General features: G+C 39.7%; 2 protein-coding genes across 5 annotated transcripts in view; both read left to right on the top strand.

The window, feature by feature from the left end:
* The window catches only part of maip1 (matrix AAA peptidase interacting protein 1), a 231,636-nt gene that overhangs the window by 132,818 nt on the left and 80,377 nt on the right, over positions 1-18,441 (top strand). The window lies entirely within an intron of this gene.
* mlphb (melanophilin b) overlaps positions 1-18,441 on the top strand; it is a 39,061-nt gene that overhangs the window by 8,438 nt on the left and 12,182 nt on the right. For 3 of the 4 annotated variants that reach the window (XM_054614920.1, XM_054614918.1, XM_054614922.1), the window contains exons 2-8: positions 3,748-3,969; positions 4,683-4,822; positions 7,239-7,280; positions 11,079-11,134; positions 13,590-13,682; positions 15,062-15,203; positions 16,044-16,282. In XM_054614920.1, coding sequence (XP_054470895.1) covers positions 3,748-3,969; positions 4,683-4,822; positions 7,239-7,280; positions 11,079-11,134; positions 13,590-13,682; positions 15,062-15,203; positions 16,044-16,282 — 934 coding nt within the window. The remainder of the gene's footprint in view (positions 1-3,747; positions 3,970-4,682; positions 4,823-7,238; positions 7,281-11,078; positions 11,135-13,589; positions 13,683-15,061; positions 15,204-16,043; positions 16,283-18,441) is intronic. The other variant, XM_054614919.1, reaches the window with a different exon arrangement.

The raw sequence follows: 18,441 nt of genomic DNA, 5'->3' as shown, positions 1-18,441 counted from the left end.
GCCATTTATTTGAAATGTTGCATTGCTTTGCTACTGTGCTGGTACTCCAGTCTGTTTCTCCAGACCTACTTCTTCTTAAATACATTTTTAGTCCACAACTGTACCGAGGTAAATCTTAGTGCAAGGTGCACATACTGGAAATAGTCCAGAGTCTCAGCCACATCTTGATCGAAAACCCTAAAAAACCCTTGCAGCTTATCACATCAACTATGAAATGCTGACAACCACACAGTCACAGACTGGAGAAGGCTTGGAAAGCCTGAAAGTGGCCTACAGCAAACTTCTTATTGAGTCACAGAAGGCCATCTTGTATATCAGATCTGTGGGATTTGATGTTCCGGAGGTATTACTTTGAAATTGTATTGCTAACGGCCATCAGCTGTATCTGCTAACGGTTATGGGATTCTTACAGAGTTTCAAATTTATCTCGATGATCTGGGCTATAATTTAAAAAGCATGCCCTAAAAAAACTTTAATAAACAATAAGCATCCTCTCATCCTCAGTGGGTGTTTTGCCAGACTCCACCCAAACTGCCTGACATTTGGGATTTGTTATCTGGATGTTTTCTTATCGACTACTGTCAGCATCTTTCAGTGCTGACTGAGGCTGTTGCTTTTCCAGCAATCAGCTGGAAAAGAATGCCTCAAACATTGCTGAAGAGAAAAGTCTGACTCAAAGCAGGCATTTAAAAAAACGTTTAAGGAGCTGCCGGGTTTGTTTGAGGATTTTTTATTTCTTAAAGGGCAAGTGTGTAGCGTTTTTGGCTGGTCTATTCATTCTTATGTTTTCATTATGATAACCACCTGAAACCAAGAATCATTATGTTTTCGTCAGCTTAGTCTGCGATGTTGCACAACCATGTTTCTACAGTAGCTCGAAGGGACAAACCAAACTCTGGCTCTAGCGAGAGCCACTGTAGTTTTCTCACGCCCTCGTGACACTGAGGTAGCGTGAGCTGCAGAGTTAAAACCACGGCACCATCAGCTGCAGTCTGACTTCCTTGCCGCTAAACCAGTGTTATTATGGTATGGATGGCCTCTGTGCAAGGCAAACGGTGTTACCATGGTTTTGCACTCGACAGTTGACGTCACCGCACTCTTGGAAAGGGAGTATAGAGCTGAAGGGAATTCAGTTGGCTGCAATCTTAAACTACACAGCTAGATGCCACCAAATTCTACACACCGTCCCTTTAAGTTTTAAAGAAGAATGTGACTAAAGTTAGTGCAGGACATTTTTCACAGTACAGGTAGAATTATTACCTGAAGACAGATTTTACAAGTTTACTCATTCTTAATAAACATTGCTCAAATAAGGAAGTGAGAACATTTCAAGAAAGAAACTTTTCAGCAACTGCTCCTCCACTAACTCAGAGTGTTGCTACAAGAAGAAGTGATGATTTTAAATGAAAGGAAACAAATCAAAGACTGGGATGGATTTCTCTTTCTAATTACAATATAATTAGTCAAAATGAATATGTTTCTGAAATGAGTAAAAATGTGACAGTAAAGTGTTATACTAAATAACTGCTTACAGCCCATCATCAGTGAGGACTCAACCACAAAACAACCACTGCTCTTTTTTACACTGATGGAAACAGGGCGATCTGTTTAGTTTTTTCATGTATAATATGAGGCTTTAACAAAACCAGTACTTATTTATGTTTGAGTGATGCAACTTAACCTGAAACACTGGAGCAAACAAAGGTATGCATAATGCAAACTAGAATAAAGTCGGTCAACCCGTAGAGTGAAACCAAATAACAGAAATAGGTCTGCAGGTATAAACACATACACATGCTACATTAATTTACATCAGAAGTGACCTGAGAGGGTGGAGCTCAGTTCACAAAACGCCTATTTAGACATTTTTGTCGACCAAAATGTTACAATTCACTTACATGAACTGAAAACACAACGACTCCCAGACCAGACAGCGCCGTGTTAGCAACCTGTCAATCACAAGTTAGCCCCACCCTAAAGCATACTCTGTTTAATGGTCTATTTGACTCTAAATGGACCATAATTTACTAAATGAACATCATGCTGTATTGAAGAAGACTTGAAACTAGAGAATAAGACCATAAACTCATGTTTACATTGTTTACTGAGGTAATAAATCAATAGAGAAGTAGATTGTATAGAAGTCTATGCAAAAATTACTCTGACTTCTTGTTGCAAACAGAGGAGTCGCCCCCTGCTGGCCGAGAATGCAGGTTTAAGGCACTTCAGCATTGGCTTCACATTTCAGACCTGGATGTTGCTGCCTGGAACAGATAGATACATACTGTACAACATAATGTTTTTGTCAATTTTATCAGTCGAACATTTTGCTTATTTACATTTTACAGTATTATGAATGCTTAAACAATTAAGATCCTAATCAAGGGGCCATGCACAGTTACGCTATTCTCCATCGATCTTGATCTTTTTTTTCTTATTTGTAAACGTAGCACTAAATGTTTCCTGGAGAAGCTTGTATTGCCTGTAACAAGGCTGACATAATGTTGACATAGAGTTGCGATAAGGAAGCCATCCATTTGCTGACAACCATCTCTTCACTCATAATTGTCAGCCAGCATTCTGACTCATACAGTTTCTGTATAATGAAATGGTATAAGGTTTGTTTTATTAGCTGTAAAAGCATGAAGTGAATAATACGTTAGAAATTTACCTTCAAATATATCCAGCCGTTATTTGTTCATCATTCTGGAGAAATGTGCTTCTTGGCCTTGTTTCTGAGTGAGATTGTAGGATATGGTTAGCTTTGACTAACGTACATACTGAAGTCAGAGGGAAACAGCTAGCTAGCCCTGTCCAAAGTTGAAAAATACACCTACCAGTAACTCTGAAGCTGTCTTATTTTATGGATCCATATATAAACAGACATGAAAAAATGTCAGTTTATGATTTTACGAGGAGATACATGGTGGAATAATTACTTGGCAAACAACACTTTATCTGTCTTCTCAGTATTTCTGGGTGGTCTCTTCAGTTACAGCTCCGGCTGCCAGATAAAGTGAGAACAAGGTTTGGTTTTGGTTTTCATTCAGGCATGCTGGTACCAAGTAAACCTCGTTTCAAGTCACCACTTTGGACACAATTTGGAAAAACAATTTCCTGTTGCAAGAAGTACATTCCAAAGAATTATTAGGTGTTTATTTCTGCAGCCAAAATGGAGCAGCATTAATGCTGTACTCTATCACTATGTACAAGATGTTAGTACGCAGCGTGGTTACAATAATGGACTTGGATGGCCTTTCTAGTCTTTCAACCACTCAAAGAGCTTCACACTACCTGTCAGTATCCACCCATTCAAACACATTCGATGTTTGAATGGGTGGATACTGACAACTTTGAGTCCAACTTTGAATGCTGTGTGCTAAGCAAAAAAATATAAAGAATTATACCTTAAAGCCAAGCCATGACATTTTTACTAAACCTAACTAAGTGGTTTTGTGCCTGAACCTACATGTGCCCTCAAATGCCTCAAATGCCTGATCATGAGACATGGAATGTCTGTAAAATAACGTGCTATTTAAGTCCTGATACAAAAAATAATGACAGACTGCATGTGATGCTTTGTGGAACAGTATAACGTTGTTCTCTCTTGCGTGCTGCAGTTCTGCATATTAACTACAATTCATTAACCTGTAGCTCAAGGATACATTAAAGGTCATTTTTTTCTCCAAGAAACACAAACACTCTTTAATTTTATGTAGAGAATGATTGTGTTTTTGTCTTTTTTAGGGAGTTAAAGACCAAGATTGAAAAAGAAGACACCAAGAGGGAGTTGCTGGGCAACCAGACCAGCATGGCCGAGTCGCACTGTATTCGATGTCTGCAGCCCTTCAAGTTCCTGGTCAACAGCAAGCGTCAGTGTCTGGACTGCCAGCTCTTCATCTGCAAGTCCTGCAGTCTGTACAACAAGAAGGAGCTCGGCTGGGTGTGTGATCCCTGTCGCATGGCCAGGTAGGAAGTGACAAATAACCATAACTGTTAAATGGTAGATTGATTAACAAATTAAATTATCATGTATTCCCATATAAATAAAGTTAGAACTGTTACCAAAAATTTGTTTTATAAAGAACATATGTTACCATACTGTTAAGTGGAGTACATCCGCATCCATTATACCCTTGCTAGCTACTCAAAGAACAGTCCAGATCAAAAATTCACTGGAACTCTGCTTTAAAGTTCCCCTATAGAAGTTTTTTGAATGCAGGAACAAACTCAGCGATGTGAGCGAGAAAGCATTTTATCAATACAATCAATGTGTGAGCTTTTCAGCAGTTAGTGGACAAGTACTTTGGTTTGTCTTGGCAGCTTTACTGAGATTTGAAAATGTGTTCGAATGTAGGATATAACGTATGAGTTATTTGGGTTTTCTTGGAGCACGCTCCAGCTCCATATGTAACCATTATGCCATTGCTTGCTCAGATGTGACTCTGCACGGAAAGCCCTTTCACTGAACTCAGGTGATGTCTGGAAGCAATCACGCTATACATCTTGTGCTTAAACCTGAACTCAGCATAGCACTCAGTAATGTCTTGTTTTTCTTTGTGTGACAGAAGAGGCGTACTCAGTCCCTGTTGTTTGAATGTTTGAATTCCAACAACTATTTAATGTGGCTGATCTGTTTGAAATCATTGGTAACTATTTTGTCTTCTTCTTTTTTTTAACAGGGTCCTCAAGATCGGCACTCTGGAGTGGTACCACGAAAACGTCCGTGCCCGCTTCAAGCGCTTCGGCAGTGCCAAGGTGATGCGATCGCTCTTCAGGAGGCTGAGCGGGGAACGCAGTTGCTCTCAGAATGACCTCGAAGGTGAGTTTTTAATGTCAAGATGCCTTTGTGGATGGTTTTCTGTACAGAAAATGTACATAACATGAGAATTTGTTAATAAATTGGTTTTGGAAAAGGTTTCAGGAGTGGAATGTTTTGATTGTGATCCACTTGTGGAAGTCGGTATGTTGTAAATCAATGTGCAACATCCCTTTATTAACAAATACTGTCACTGTGGTCTCTTTGGAGATTAACCCCAACTGACTGAAGCTGTTCAGTGGTCAACAGGCAAGAACTGTAGTTAGTCTGGGCAGCTGCCAAGTGGGAATGTGCCAGAATGTGAAGCAGTGCAAATCAAATGTTACAAATGTGGTTGAATGTCAGGTCTCAGGTCAAAGTGATTTTGAAGGGAGCAATCTGAACAAATTTCTATCTGTTCCACTTGATTCTTTACAAGCCCTTTCTGTGTAGCTGCAGGTCAGAAGTAGAAGTCAACTTGAGCTCACCACAAGAAATCCCCAATAAATTAAAGGCTTCAAGGAGATTCAGCAGCTGCATTCTGCACTGTATCTGCATGGAGAATGGATAGGAATCTGAAAATTGGTATAAACATCACCATGACTTCTGCATCACATGTGTTGGTTGTGGCAGTTATCAAGTTCAAGTTAAAGAATGTGAGTTGGTACTGCATTTTCTCTAATCGAAGCTCACATTATCCCTGTGAACCACAATTAGTGGGCTCTTTAAGTTAATGCAAGTTGACGTTACTGGACTGAATGCTATTGCCTTTGCAGTCACCGAATCTCAACCTGATGGAACATACTGTATATAGGTGATTAGACAGTGCTCCCCACCATCAGAAATATGGAATATCATTTAAAAGAATGGAGTTCTGGAAGCTCCTTGTGGCCAAACACCTTCTCAAGACACCACCTGGCTATTAAGAGCCTTCATTCTTGTGACACTGAGTCACAAGAACGAACTTCCTTTCTCTTTTTCACATAGTAAGCCATCATCAACAGGCTGCCAAATCTGTCACAGGGTTTAATCTTTTCCATCTTTCCTGTTTTCCCCAACTCTGGCTCTTCACAGCTGTGGCGAGCCCTGTCACAGACTAGTGTCTCAGGCCTGGATACAGCTCTGGCATGGCCCCTTTCAGTGTCAGGTTTTGTCCTTAACTGACCAGGAAGCTCAGCTTTATGGGACATTTACGCTGCCTGCTGTACCTCGGGAGAAGTTATTCCCATGTGGAGAAAATGTTTGTGTTTCTGCGGGCTTGGTGTTTAAAGTCCAATGCGGTGACAGTATGAGGCTTCGTCAAAACATTTTTTCCAGAACTTTTTGCTCTCTTTTTGAAGCTGCTCACGCAGCATTGCCAATATCCTCTGGTCAAGGCCCAGAGCATAGGATGGATTAGAAGGCAACACGCACACCACTCACTTAGTCCCATTTGTGGTGCTGAATATCCAATTGCAAGGGAAAAAAAGGAAATTCTCTGCACACATTAAGTTGTAAAACCAGAACATATAAAACAAGTGCCCTTGAAGCACACTGTATCAGCTTTAAGCATTATTATACACCGAAGGTCTCTAAGTGAGATCACAGCATCAGGAGATCAATGAATCATGAGGAGACAGCCGGGGCTCCTGGTACTACTTACGCTGAGTCACCCTGGAGGATTCTGGGACGGGATACAGAACGAGCTGGTTTGCTGGCTTCGCCCAGCGGGCCTTGTGATCATCCAGTCACGTGTCTCCCATTCTGTGCCTGGAATTGAGGAGACTCCAGCGACCGGCAGAAAGAGGGACAGAGAAAGAGGAGAGGGAGGGAGGGAGGGAGGGAGGGAGACTAAAACTTTCTTTTGTCGTGTCTTTGTATGTTGGATCCAGCTGTGTTGCAGTTATGAAACATGGCCATAAATATGCATTTTAACAGATGCTTTGTGTTCAAAAGACCAGCCACTCGTCACATGCAGACATTCATGTGAGCACCTGGATTAAATTCAGCATGCATGACTGTGCTCTCAAACACACACAGACATTCTTTTGCTGTCTTTTGACTGTATGTGCTGCTGTGGTCCGTTGGGCTCACAAAGCTCGGATGGCGTCATCCTGTGAGTACAGTATCTTGGCGAACATGGGGAGATGTAACAGCGGTGCTCACAACAGAGTCTTTGTTCACATTCATAAAAAAAGAGTATAACTTAATTAGTTGGCTGACCTCAGCTCCTCAGTTTAAATGTTGTTACTGCTGCTTCTGCTTCTGATTACAATTTTATGTGGAAAGTAGGCTCAGGACAACCTGAATTATCCCAATTTGCTTAGCTATTTATTGTAGTTACTGAATTTGCAAAATTGCAAACCTCACCTCATTAATTATGATTAATTTTGTTCAATTCAAGTTGTAACAAAACAAAACTATTTAAGTCATGTCTTCTTCCGTATTTTCTGTTTTCCAGAGCCTAATGAATATGATACACAGAGCATACCGGAGGTCCACAGTAAGTACACTCAATCTACGTCATAAGAAAAAGTCAGATATTGTTGCCAGCCATATATCTTTTGATTTCAATATATTTTGTTATTCTTTACCTTGTATTCAAGGTTAGCTAGCCTCAATGCTAGTGAGGCACTTTTGAGGCTCAGGGGTGCTTTGACCTAATGCTAATGTCACCATGCTAACATGCTCTCAATGGCAATGCGAACATACTGATGCTTAGCACAGCAGGTTCAACATTTACCATGTTCACAATCTTACTTTAACGTGTTAGCATGCTAAAATTGGCTAATTAGCACTAAACACGAAGTAAACCTGAGGCTCATGGGAATGTCTTTTAAAGGTTCTGCAGGTGTTAGTTTTCTGAACCAAAAACATGTTTCATAAATCGCCACCTATCATGCTTGCAGAAGGTTGTGAAAGGATAGTAAAGTAACAACGAAACGAAACAACTAAAAGTAATAACGTAACTTGGTAATGTAACTTAAAAAGGTAACTTAATGACGTAACGTGACAACGTAACGTAAAAATTGTATGTTGCAATGTAACGTACCAATGTAACTAGTGTCAATAAATAACAACCACCCTTAGCTGACTTTCTTATGTAACGTAACAATGTAGCCTAACAATGTAACGTAAGAATACATTTAACAATGCAGCGTAACTAGTGTTACTAAATAACAAACACCTTTAGTGGAATTTCTTACGTGTAAAGTCAACATTTACTTAAGCTTCACCCAGGACCCCTGAGTAAAAGTGTTTACATACTCCTGTGTATGTTTGTTTCCGATTGCTACATCACTCTGCCTGAATAGAAAACGTAGAATTTCAACATATTTGCGGTTTGCAAAAACTTGCATTGTCAACAATCTTTTCTTGCATCCAGTGGTTGGAGATATTTCTCTTGACCAAAGTAATAGACCAGGGGAATTCAATTAAAATTCAGCAATGCCCAGTCAGAGAAAATATATCCTCATACAAAGTTCCGGGACATCACAATACTGTCTAACTCGCACTATGATTTAGTGCCATGTATAGTGACGTAGTCTAGCAGTAGTATTAGCCTATGTATGTAGTCAACAACTGACTGTCAAATCAAATTAAAATGAATGTCTCAGCAGTATTCATTGTCAGACTTCAGGATGAATTATAAATAATGCATACTGGTATGATAAAAAATTCTTCTTCTTTCATTTCAAATAAAATAAGAGCTTGATTAAAAAAATAAAAATGTTTATTTATTCATGTGTGAATTGATCTTGATGAAAATATCCATATTATTCTCAGCATCTAAAATTAGAAATGTGTGTGCAGGAACTATATCTGTGTTTATTGAAACCACTTGTTTCAGCCTTACTCCCCTGTTAACATCATTTTTAGGCAGTAAATTAATGTTAGGATTCTGATTATATTGGGCTCTATGGTTTATTTTTCTGTGCCGTCATTTTGGATTTGAGTGGGTACGTTTGCTCAATAGATTTATGCTTTCTCTCATAGTGGCGCTTCACATTGCCGCATTTTATAATCGCCACGGTCTCTAAACATATGAGACATTCTGGTTTGTGGGAAGAATGCACATAAAAGAGTCTGTCAGTTCTTTGTTAAAGGCTCTTGTCTCGCTGTCAACTTCTCTCTCTGACGAACATGCCATGTGAAATAAATTATTTGTCTCACGTACTTCTCCGAATGTTGGCTGTCTCATATGTCACTGAAGCGACGCTATCAAAATACACATATTTGATTGGCCGAGTAGCATCACGTGATATGATTTACAACGCATTCAATTTTTCGGTGTTTTTCCTGGACCGCTGAACGAGTGCAGTAAACGAAAGAGAAGCTGCACCGGTTAAAATTGAAGCGCTCCGTTCAGATTTAATAATTCTCAATTACCTATCGGTTATAGGTCCCAGTCCGGATAAAATGGCGCCTGGGTGATTGGGTCCGCCTATAAGTGAACCCAAATAGAGCTATTTGACCCCAGCATTTGCACTTGGGGGGGCTTGGAGTCATGACCTTATTGTGTATCAAATCCAGGTCAGACATTTAAGTTACTGTTACAGTCCTGCTGTTAGAAAAAATGCCACTTTCGCTGAGTGTGTGTGGTCCTAGCTGGATTACCAACCAGGCAGAGTGGCCCTATATAAATAAAGTTATTATTATTATTATATACATCATTTGTTTGTCGGTCTGTTCTAATGTGGTTAGTTGCAAGTTTGTTACGGAATATACATAAAAACTTTAAGGTGGCTCCTTCACTATTACCTGTTTTGTTGGTCCCACGTATTCCTAAATAAATTTGTGTATCACCTTATTATAACAAACGGGTAAAATACACATTTTTTCCAACAGGGCCTTGTAGAAGCTTAACCCAGCTATGTGTGTGGTCTTCTTTAGATCCACTCTGGAGTCACATGTTTCTAATAACTAGTATGCTGCCTAGTTTACTAAATACATTTATCATAGAGTCGAATCTGAATATACACGATGGTGATTAATAAACAGAGGATTTCTGTACGTCAGGGTTATTTGAAGTCAGTATTGACTTTTTTCATTGGACTATTAAAATGATCATTTAAACCTTGCATGTTTCATACAGTGGGTACAGCGGTTTGGGAACAGACCAAAGGTTCTGGTTAGGCTGGCACATTCAGAGCCCGCCTGGCTTTGACTCACATTGGCATATCAAGAGTAGAGGAGCAGAGCCAGGGACGTTTTAGTCAGGGAGAGGCAACAAGGTTTAAAACAAACTGTTAGTGCAAAGTATTACTATTATTTATCATTAACACTTTTAGTGTTTTTCATGTCTGACATCCATCAGATGAATTTCTGAGTGATGGAACAAAAGTCATTAAAATGGATTTCTGTTGGAAATTATAGAGTTTCATTAACTGGTCACCATTGTTTATTGAAATGTGCATGAACCTTATCTGTAATGTTGGTTTTCTGCATGAGCTTTCAACTTTTAAGCTTTATCTGCTGATCTGGGTCTCTCTCTCTCTCTCTCTCTCTCTCTCTCTCTCTCTCTCTCTCTCTCTCTCAAAGAAAATGCACAATGTTCTCTCCGTTTGCTTCTTTTTGCTGTATTTACTCTGCAATGACATGAATAAGGGATTTGATTTGCTGTGCGAGGAACAGTTTGCATCTTGGTTTAAGACAAAAGCCATTGGGTTAAGATTTACAATGCCTATAAAAAGTATTCACCCCCTTGGATGTTTCACCCTTTTGTTGCTTTTATACATGAAATCATGGTCAGTATAATTTGGCTTTTTTTGACAAGAATTTGCAAAAAAACCCCTCTTTAATATCATAATGAAAACAGATTTTTACAAACTAATTAAAAATATATAATGTAAAATAAGTGTTTGCATAAATATTCACCCCCTTCAGGTCAGTGTTTAGTAGATGCACCTTTGGCTGCAATCACAGCACTGAGTCTGTGTGGATATGTCTCCATTAAGCTTTTTTTGCAAATTCTTGTCAAAAAAGCCAAATTATATTGATCATGATTTCATGTATAAAAGCAACAAAAGGGGAAAACATCCAAGGGGGGTGAATACTTTGTATAGGCATTGTAGATAGCTGGTTTGAAAGATGTAATTCTTTACACAGGATGGGGAACTTAGTCTGCATAATGTGACTTCAGTTTGCTCAGAAATGCATTGGCATAGAAAAATGCCAGAGGATTTTACTTGTGCACTGCATTCCTTTTATAAATCCTTTTCCTTATTGTTCATTTCATGTTGTCATTCAGTTATTCTAAAAAGCTTGAGCTTAACACTAACATGTCCGCCTTCTTTATCAGCAGATGGATATGAGGAGCACAGTATGGACGCAACAGATTCCCAACAATACAAGGGGGTACGGCAACTCCTTTTTTATTTTTTACATTTAGTCCACTGTGTGCTTCTTTTCCATGTGCTTCCCCACTTACGGCCAAATCTTTGTTTGCTCATCGAGAACATTAAATAAATAGGCATCTTGCAACTATTTTGTAGGTACTTAAGTTTTAGTGAGTTTGTGGCCGGCAGAAAACTTTCCACTGATATGCATCATAAAACAAGAAGCAGATATCAATTTGTACTCAACAGTACAGCAGAACAGTAGTGGATCTGGTGCTTCTCTCTGCTAATTAATGTTGAGAGTAATAAACAGTTAATAATAAGGGTGGAGTGAAAAACATTGAATTATGTTGTTATGATATTTAGAAATATCAGCTATCGTAGTGGGGGGGTCCTAGCAGGGCTTGAGAGCTGTCTATTCCATAGTTACCTGTTTCTTAATAACTTAATTAATAGATGTTTCAGTGAGGGGAACAAAAGCTCATCTGCTAAACAGACATTCACACATTATAGTTCAAACCAGCATTTGTTTTTTGAGTTTGAGTCGGCCAGGGTCTGCTGTGGTCAGCACTGATCTTTGTCACACTAACAGCACCTTCATTATATTTTCTACTGGGGTTATCTATGTCACCTAGGCCAGCCCCCATGAACAGCTGGGACGCCTTGACAGCTTGTGTCGACTAAGGTAAGGCACGGTCCAACAGGCACCGGCAGCGGTGTATTCTGGATAAATAACAGGCTGTCATTCATGATCGCACAAAAAAAGAGTCAGAGCAGAGTTGAAAGAGCCTCTGGTTTAAGTCTACAGGTTGTAAAAAAAAAAAAAAAGGGGCAGTGAATCTTCTGGTATTCGTCATAAAACCAAGACTACCATTGTTTATACCACAGTCTCTGTGTAATGAAGGAGCTAAGCTTTGTTTATGTTCAATCTCTGCAGCCGCTGCTGAGAAGAAAAATAAAATGTAAATGTTGACTGCAACAAGGTCATGCGGTGCTTTTTGCATGCCCTGTTTGATTTTCACTCAGACGGAGTGCCCTCTACTGTTCCAAATAGAGTACTACCTATCGGATCCAATCAGTAATCCCTGTAAGGAAACTTTCTTGACAGTTTCACCCACTCAGAGATGTTACAATGCATCTACATGGTGGGTTTTCAGACCTTGGAGTCAGTGCCTTGATCAAGTTTAGGGTTAGTGCTATGTCATACAAGAAGTCCCTGTCTTTCTAGGCCACATACCCAAATAGCATAGCAGAGGTTCTCCTAGCCCCAGTTTGTGCCTCTCATGTAATAACATCACATTTAAGTGCTAACAGTGCTAAGCGTTTGTTTATCCCAAAAAATGATATACATACAGCAACCCAGATGTATAACAACATTTACTGCTGTTCTGAAAGACTCATTAAACCATTTGGATGAAATCTTCCTCATGCTGCAAAGAATCTTAGCCCAAGATGTGCCCCTTTTTTCTATTCCAAACTAAAATGGTAGATGGTGGCTGCTCAATTTGTCAAGTACTTTGTATTAAGTCATTTGTGCCTTCCAGGAGTAGAAAACGCAGTTGCAACTTGACAAACGGATTAGGATTGAATTTTTTATTGTGCAACAGACTGAATATTTTTTACCCATATGATTAGAGGAGTCTTTAAGGACTAAAGCGTGTTTTTTAGCAACGTATTTTTTTTATGGGAAATGCATTGCGCTAATGTTCTCCAAATAGTTAGTTTAGTAAATTGGTGACATTGTGGCAGGGGCGCACACATGGACAGCTCAGGTACATTGCGATCCTTGTGGGTCAGGGTAGCTGGTGAGAGGGCCCTCCTTCCATGTGTAAAGCTGTGAACTTGTGTTAAAAATGTTATAGACTTAAAAGTGGTGCCATTTGCTATATATCCCCTCAAAAATGGAAAAACCGACTCACTCATGGTTTTCTTTTCTTTTTTGTAAAATAGTCAGTAGCAATCTATAACAACAAGATATGCTTACTCTACATAAACTATAAAATTATTAAATTCAATTATATGAAAAATTCCTTATTTACTTTGGTATGTTTGTCATGTATGTAATGATGACTGCTTGGTAATATGTATGTTGATGTCATCCGATTTTAAATTTCTATATAATCAGGTGACGAGATGATCAGATTTACGGTAGCTAGTATAGGACAGGCACATCTGCAAGTTTGTGTGTGTGTGTGTGGGGGTGTGTGTGATTGTGTGTGTTTGCGTCATAACTAGAAGATAGCATGCACTAGGGCCCATCATAATAGCATGCATTGGGGCCAGTTGTACCTTTTACCACTGCATAGTTACTGCTTCATTTTTGATCATCTTAATATGAGAAGTGTTTTGCAGGGATGAGGATTCCTGAATCCTTCCTCTCCTCGGGTCTACACGTTTTCCTTTTAATCATCTCTCTTCCCTCTCTACTCTCTCCTCTCTGTTGGTGACGGTGTTTCACTTTCTGCTCTCCGAAGATGAAAAAGACCAAAAGGCGGTTAACTGTCGATCCCTTTGATTTCGAACTGGGCTGCGACTACTTGATGGAATCGAGAGAACAGCAGAATCAGGTAGAAACTGGACGACCCAGGAACCAGACTTTGCCCAAACTAAACTAATCTGCAAGCCTTCATACAAGGGCCCCATCGTCTGTTTGTTTTTTTAACCGGTTTCTGTTGTTTTCTCATCTGTTACGTTGTCAGCACATTAACTGAATGCTGTGAGAAAAAGCATTTTACCAAATGTATAGAGACTCAAATGGTATAAGACAAGTCACAATGGCTGTAACATTGAGATATCACTTGGGAAATAAACTCTCCAGTCTTCAGTACAGTTTACATTTTCAAATAAACCCCATAAAGTGTGAAAGCAGAGTTGTTGCATTATTGGCAATGACCAACATACCAAACATCCACACACCAAACTAATGCCAGTAAAACACTAAATTAAGAGGTTAGTAACCTCAATTGTAATTTTATTAATATAGATAGATTTGTACTATTTTATCTTTGTTCAACTACATTATTTCTAGTATTAATCAATACAAGAAAATGTATGTAAAGCTACTATGAGGAACTTTCATTTGTGTTGATTTGGCAGTAGCTGTTGACAAAGGCTGTAGCGTTTCCAAGCACCAAAGTCCCTTTAGGAAACCTCTTATTTTACAGCAGCAGGGGTCTGATAGGCTGACCTGGTCAGTCCTGGTTCTGGTTGTCTCGTGCCCCCATTCCCTCCAGCAAACTAAGCCATACAACCTGGGCCTCCAGCGAAATCAGCTTTATTTGGCCAAGTATTCATGCACATACAAGGGATTTGGCTCAGTTTTTTGCATTTCTCACAATGTACTTACACAGAAAGAGAAATAACAGCTAGGGACAAGGACAACAAAGCTGGACAGATAAAGGTAAATAATAAGACAGGACTGTTATGTTCACAAGTAGTTGGAAATAGGAATAAATATAAGTATTATAAAGATATATAAACAGGCACTGACAAAATATCTCTATGGAAATAGCCAATCTTCTCTGTGATGGTCTTGTTAACTTATGTAGGTCATATAGAGGCATCAGTATAACATTGATTGTTCATAACCAGTAAAAGGTTCCTCATAGTACTGTATTTATTTGCCTGCAGAGTATGAATAAGAACATGTGCCACTAGTTATGACTTTACTAGCTAGTAACTAAATCCACTTAATGAAATTACTCATTTTGGGGGTTCTCTTATTATCTAAGCTTGGAATAAATCTAAAGCAACATTGCATTTTTTAATTAACCAGTTATTGATATTATTATTTGCCCCAACTTTATTCAATCATTCCTTGGTGACAACCCCAATGCCTTCACCCGCTTTCTTTGTCTGATGCTAAGTTTCGAGCTAAGCCTGAAACAGCATCATTAGCTTCAGTTTGTCAAAATGAGCTCTGACCGCTCTCCATCCTCATTCATAGGCGCCCGTCTCCCAACACATCATGGACATGAATGTAGGTGGGAGGGAGTCGATGCTTGCTGAGGCTGATATGGCCTCTGTTTTCCACCAGATTTTCAAGGAGCAACGCAAAGGTCTGGACCTGGGAATGGCTCCACAGCAAGGTAAAGACAGGACACAACACATCTCAGGTCACCCCATCCCATACTGTAGTGTTAGTAACGTAACAATGTAACCTCACCTACGAGGTTGAAAGAAAATACAGAGAGCTAAAAAAGATCAACTAGCTATTACAGAGCTCTGCTACTCTCAGCTACAACTTTGAAGAGCCCCATTGAACCAAACCTTGTCTGGCACAGTCTCAACAACACATTCAAAGTTTCATAAAATATAAATGCTGGATAGCAATAAATTATACAAATCACATTATTCATTGTATTGTACCTATTCCATTTTATCGCACAGAAGTCTAAAAATGTATCTACAAAATGCAACTGACTGGTGAAGAAATTTCCCAATGCTTTTATTGTTCAGACTGCTGCACACACCATTGTTTTAATATGCAGCTATAGTGGCTAACTTATTTTACAGTACAATATATAACACTTTCTTTAGGTGGTGTAACTGGCTATAACTTGACTTTTTACTTTACAATTAAGCATTACTCTATACATAGATTTGACATAGAGGCAAGTTGTACGAACCTGCTTTAAAAAATGTGCCTTGGTAACAACATCAAATCTGCTGGTTTAGATAAAAAAGTAATGTCCTGAACTGAACTGGCATCAGCACAGCACTGGGACCAGTTGGTCATGTAACTCATAGTCATGGTGAACAATCTGCACGCATGGCTGCTTTTCAGCTTATCATAGTGTGTAAGCATTAATTGAATACTAATAATAAAAACACAAGAAATGACATTTTATTTTGCCTTAATTACTGAAAAAAATGTGGACACCGTGTTGCTCATTTTATTTCCTGATTTACCCTCATGTTTCTCTCAGACGAACTTGTGTACCCAGACAGCCAAACTATTCCGTCTCGCTCCATCTCCCGGCTCAGCTACTCGTCCTGTGGCAGTGGAAGTGCCTGGTGCCCCCAGGGCGGCAGCAGCTATCTGCCCGGCCCTGAGGACTCCGAGGAGGACGACCGCTTCCAGCTGTACCCTCTCTACCAGTCTCATCTGGGCCCCCGCAGCCACACCTCTCAGGAGAGCCTGACCTCACCCAACCCCCCACCGCAGGTCTTTAATATGAGTCATACTAATATCCTACACTGGATCTACGAATGTTTATACTCTCGTAAATCCAGTTTCCAGAATCATGAAACATTTTTCTCCCCCACATACGGGTATATTAGCTGCTTTTAACAATAAAATCAATAGAAGGGCTTCTGGCCATGTTATAACTTATTCGGATCAAAACCAATTCTGTGCCCACCCAGTTCTGCATTTATTGACACATTAGTGTGAAGAACACATCTGGGACTGAACACAGGAGACGGACCAGAGTGGTGTTGGTGAGACCGAGTTTTTATTGTATAGGGGGTAAATATGAAGGGGCTGATGAATGGAGATGAAGATAAACTGCAGGTAGATGAGCTGATGGGAGGCAGGTATGTAGACTGGAAGGGACGATGAGCCAATTGCAGAGCGGAATGCAGGTTGACCGCGCCAAGAGCCAGTAAGGAAAACATAGACAATACAGGCACACATCAACAACAAAATACTTACATGGAGGTGATAACAAAAGTAACAACAGAAAGTCCAACACAAAAAATTGACAAGAAACAGGAATATCCACGGGAACATAGCCGGAACAAGGCAGGAACCAGGCAGGAACACGGTAGACATAACAGATAAACCAACAACTAGCAGGCAAAAGACAGGACTATAAATACACAAGAAACTAATCAGACAACAAGACACAGGTGGGTAGACATGAAGGTAGTCTGAAAGCTGATTGGTGGGAGAAACACAAGGGAACAGAACAAGGCTGACAAGACTAATACATCACAAGTGTATACAGTCAGGGGCGGGGTAGACAATTGCAAAAGCGGGAAAACATACAAAGGCAGGAAGTGAAGTGAACACAAGACACAAGAGGCGGGGAACTTCAGATGATGCAGCTGTGCAACGTGTTGTATTCAATTGAAGTCCCTTTAAAGATGATGTCTCTGAATCATAGCGCTCTTTTTGTTAATGCATGTTGCCCTGACTTCTCTCTCCTCGGGTCTCTTCCTCGCCTCCTCCGGTAATCTCTAATAGGAGGGACTAAGAAGCGAGGAGAGGAGGTGAGGAATAGAATCAAGGATGTGCGACTGAAAAATGAGAAGAGAGAGAGACAGACAGAAGTACTAGAGACACAGAGAAGGGTTAACTGCAGGGGTACGGCCACAACCGTAACACATTAGAAATCAGAAATGTGACATTCATAGTTCACAAAAGGTCAACCTCCTTACACAATCTTAAAATATTACCATCCCTGTACAGATATTCTGTCTGATATCAATTAACTTTACTGATGTACAACCCATATGGTTTTTATTCACTCATCATAAAACTTTAACATGCAAAACTTGCACAGAAAAATGCACTAAAACCAAGGACACATTTTTTATGACGTGTTGGAGGGGGCAACCTTAACATCTGTATAATCAACTTGAAGCATTTTTGAATATTACTACCCCAACATGGGAATAGAACTAAAAAGCGTTTAAAGTGGACAAAGTGGTAGACTCGGTTAAATTATTTATTTATTTTTTACATTTTTGCTTTACCAGACAATATATTCAGGGCAACAAAGGACAATATGAAAAATGAACTCGCTACATTTGACCACATGGTATAGCTCTGAGCTCTCTGCAACACGCTGTGTTGGAGGAATTTTTTATTGCTAAAATGAGCAATAAAGGGCATGATGAGGACATAACAACACTCGTAAAAGTGTATATGATTTGTACCATAATGAATTGTGGCTTGGAGTCACATTTCTGAAAGACAAAAACTAGCGGGCCTGCTTTTCCTTATGATATTCTGGGTCTTTCTAGCAGCACATGTTGAGCCTCTAATACACATACACACACGCACACACAAGTTGATCGGGCTGACACGTTGAGTTGACGTAGAGCAGACAGCTGCTAGATCAGAGGGAGGTTAAATACATTACATCAGGGTCTATTCATGTGATATATAACTCAGGCCCTGGATGGGATCACGACAACTGTTGCTGTTCAGAGCAGATAAAAAACAGACTTTGTTCACTCTTAGTTTGGCTGCTTTTCTGAATGCTGTGAGAAATCAACAAGTCTACACGTGTCCTCGTATGGCATACAGTTGGGGGGGGTGTCTTTGATTTGATTCAGACCGGCTGTGGGACTTAAAGGAGGATTTTGACACCTTTT

The sequence above is a fragment of the Anoplopoma fimbria genome, chromosome 16, assembly GCF_027596085.1.
Source record: "Anoplopoma fimbria isolate UVic2021 breed Golden Eagle Sablefish chromosome 16, Afim_UVic_2022, whole genome shotgun sequence".
Taxonomy (NCBI): Eukaryota; Metazoa; Chordata; class Actinopteri; order Perciformes; family Anoplopomatidae; genus Anoplopoma; species Anoplopoma fimbria.
This window is presented reverse-complemented; position numbering and strand designations above follow the sequence as displayed.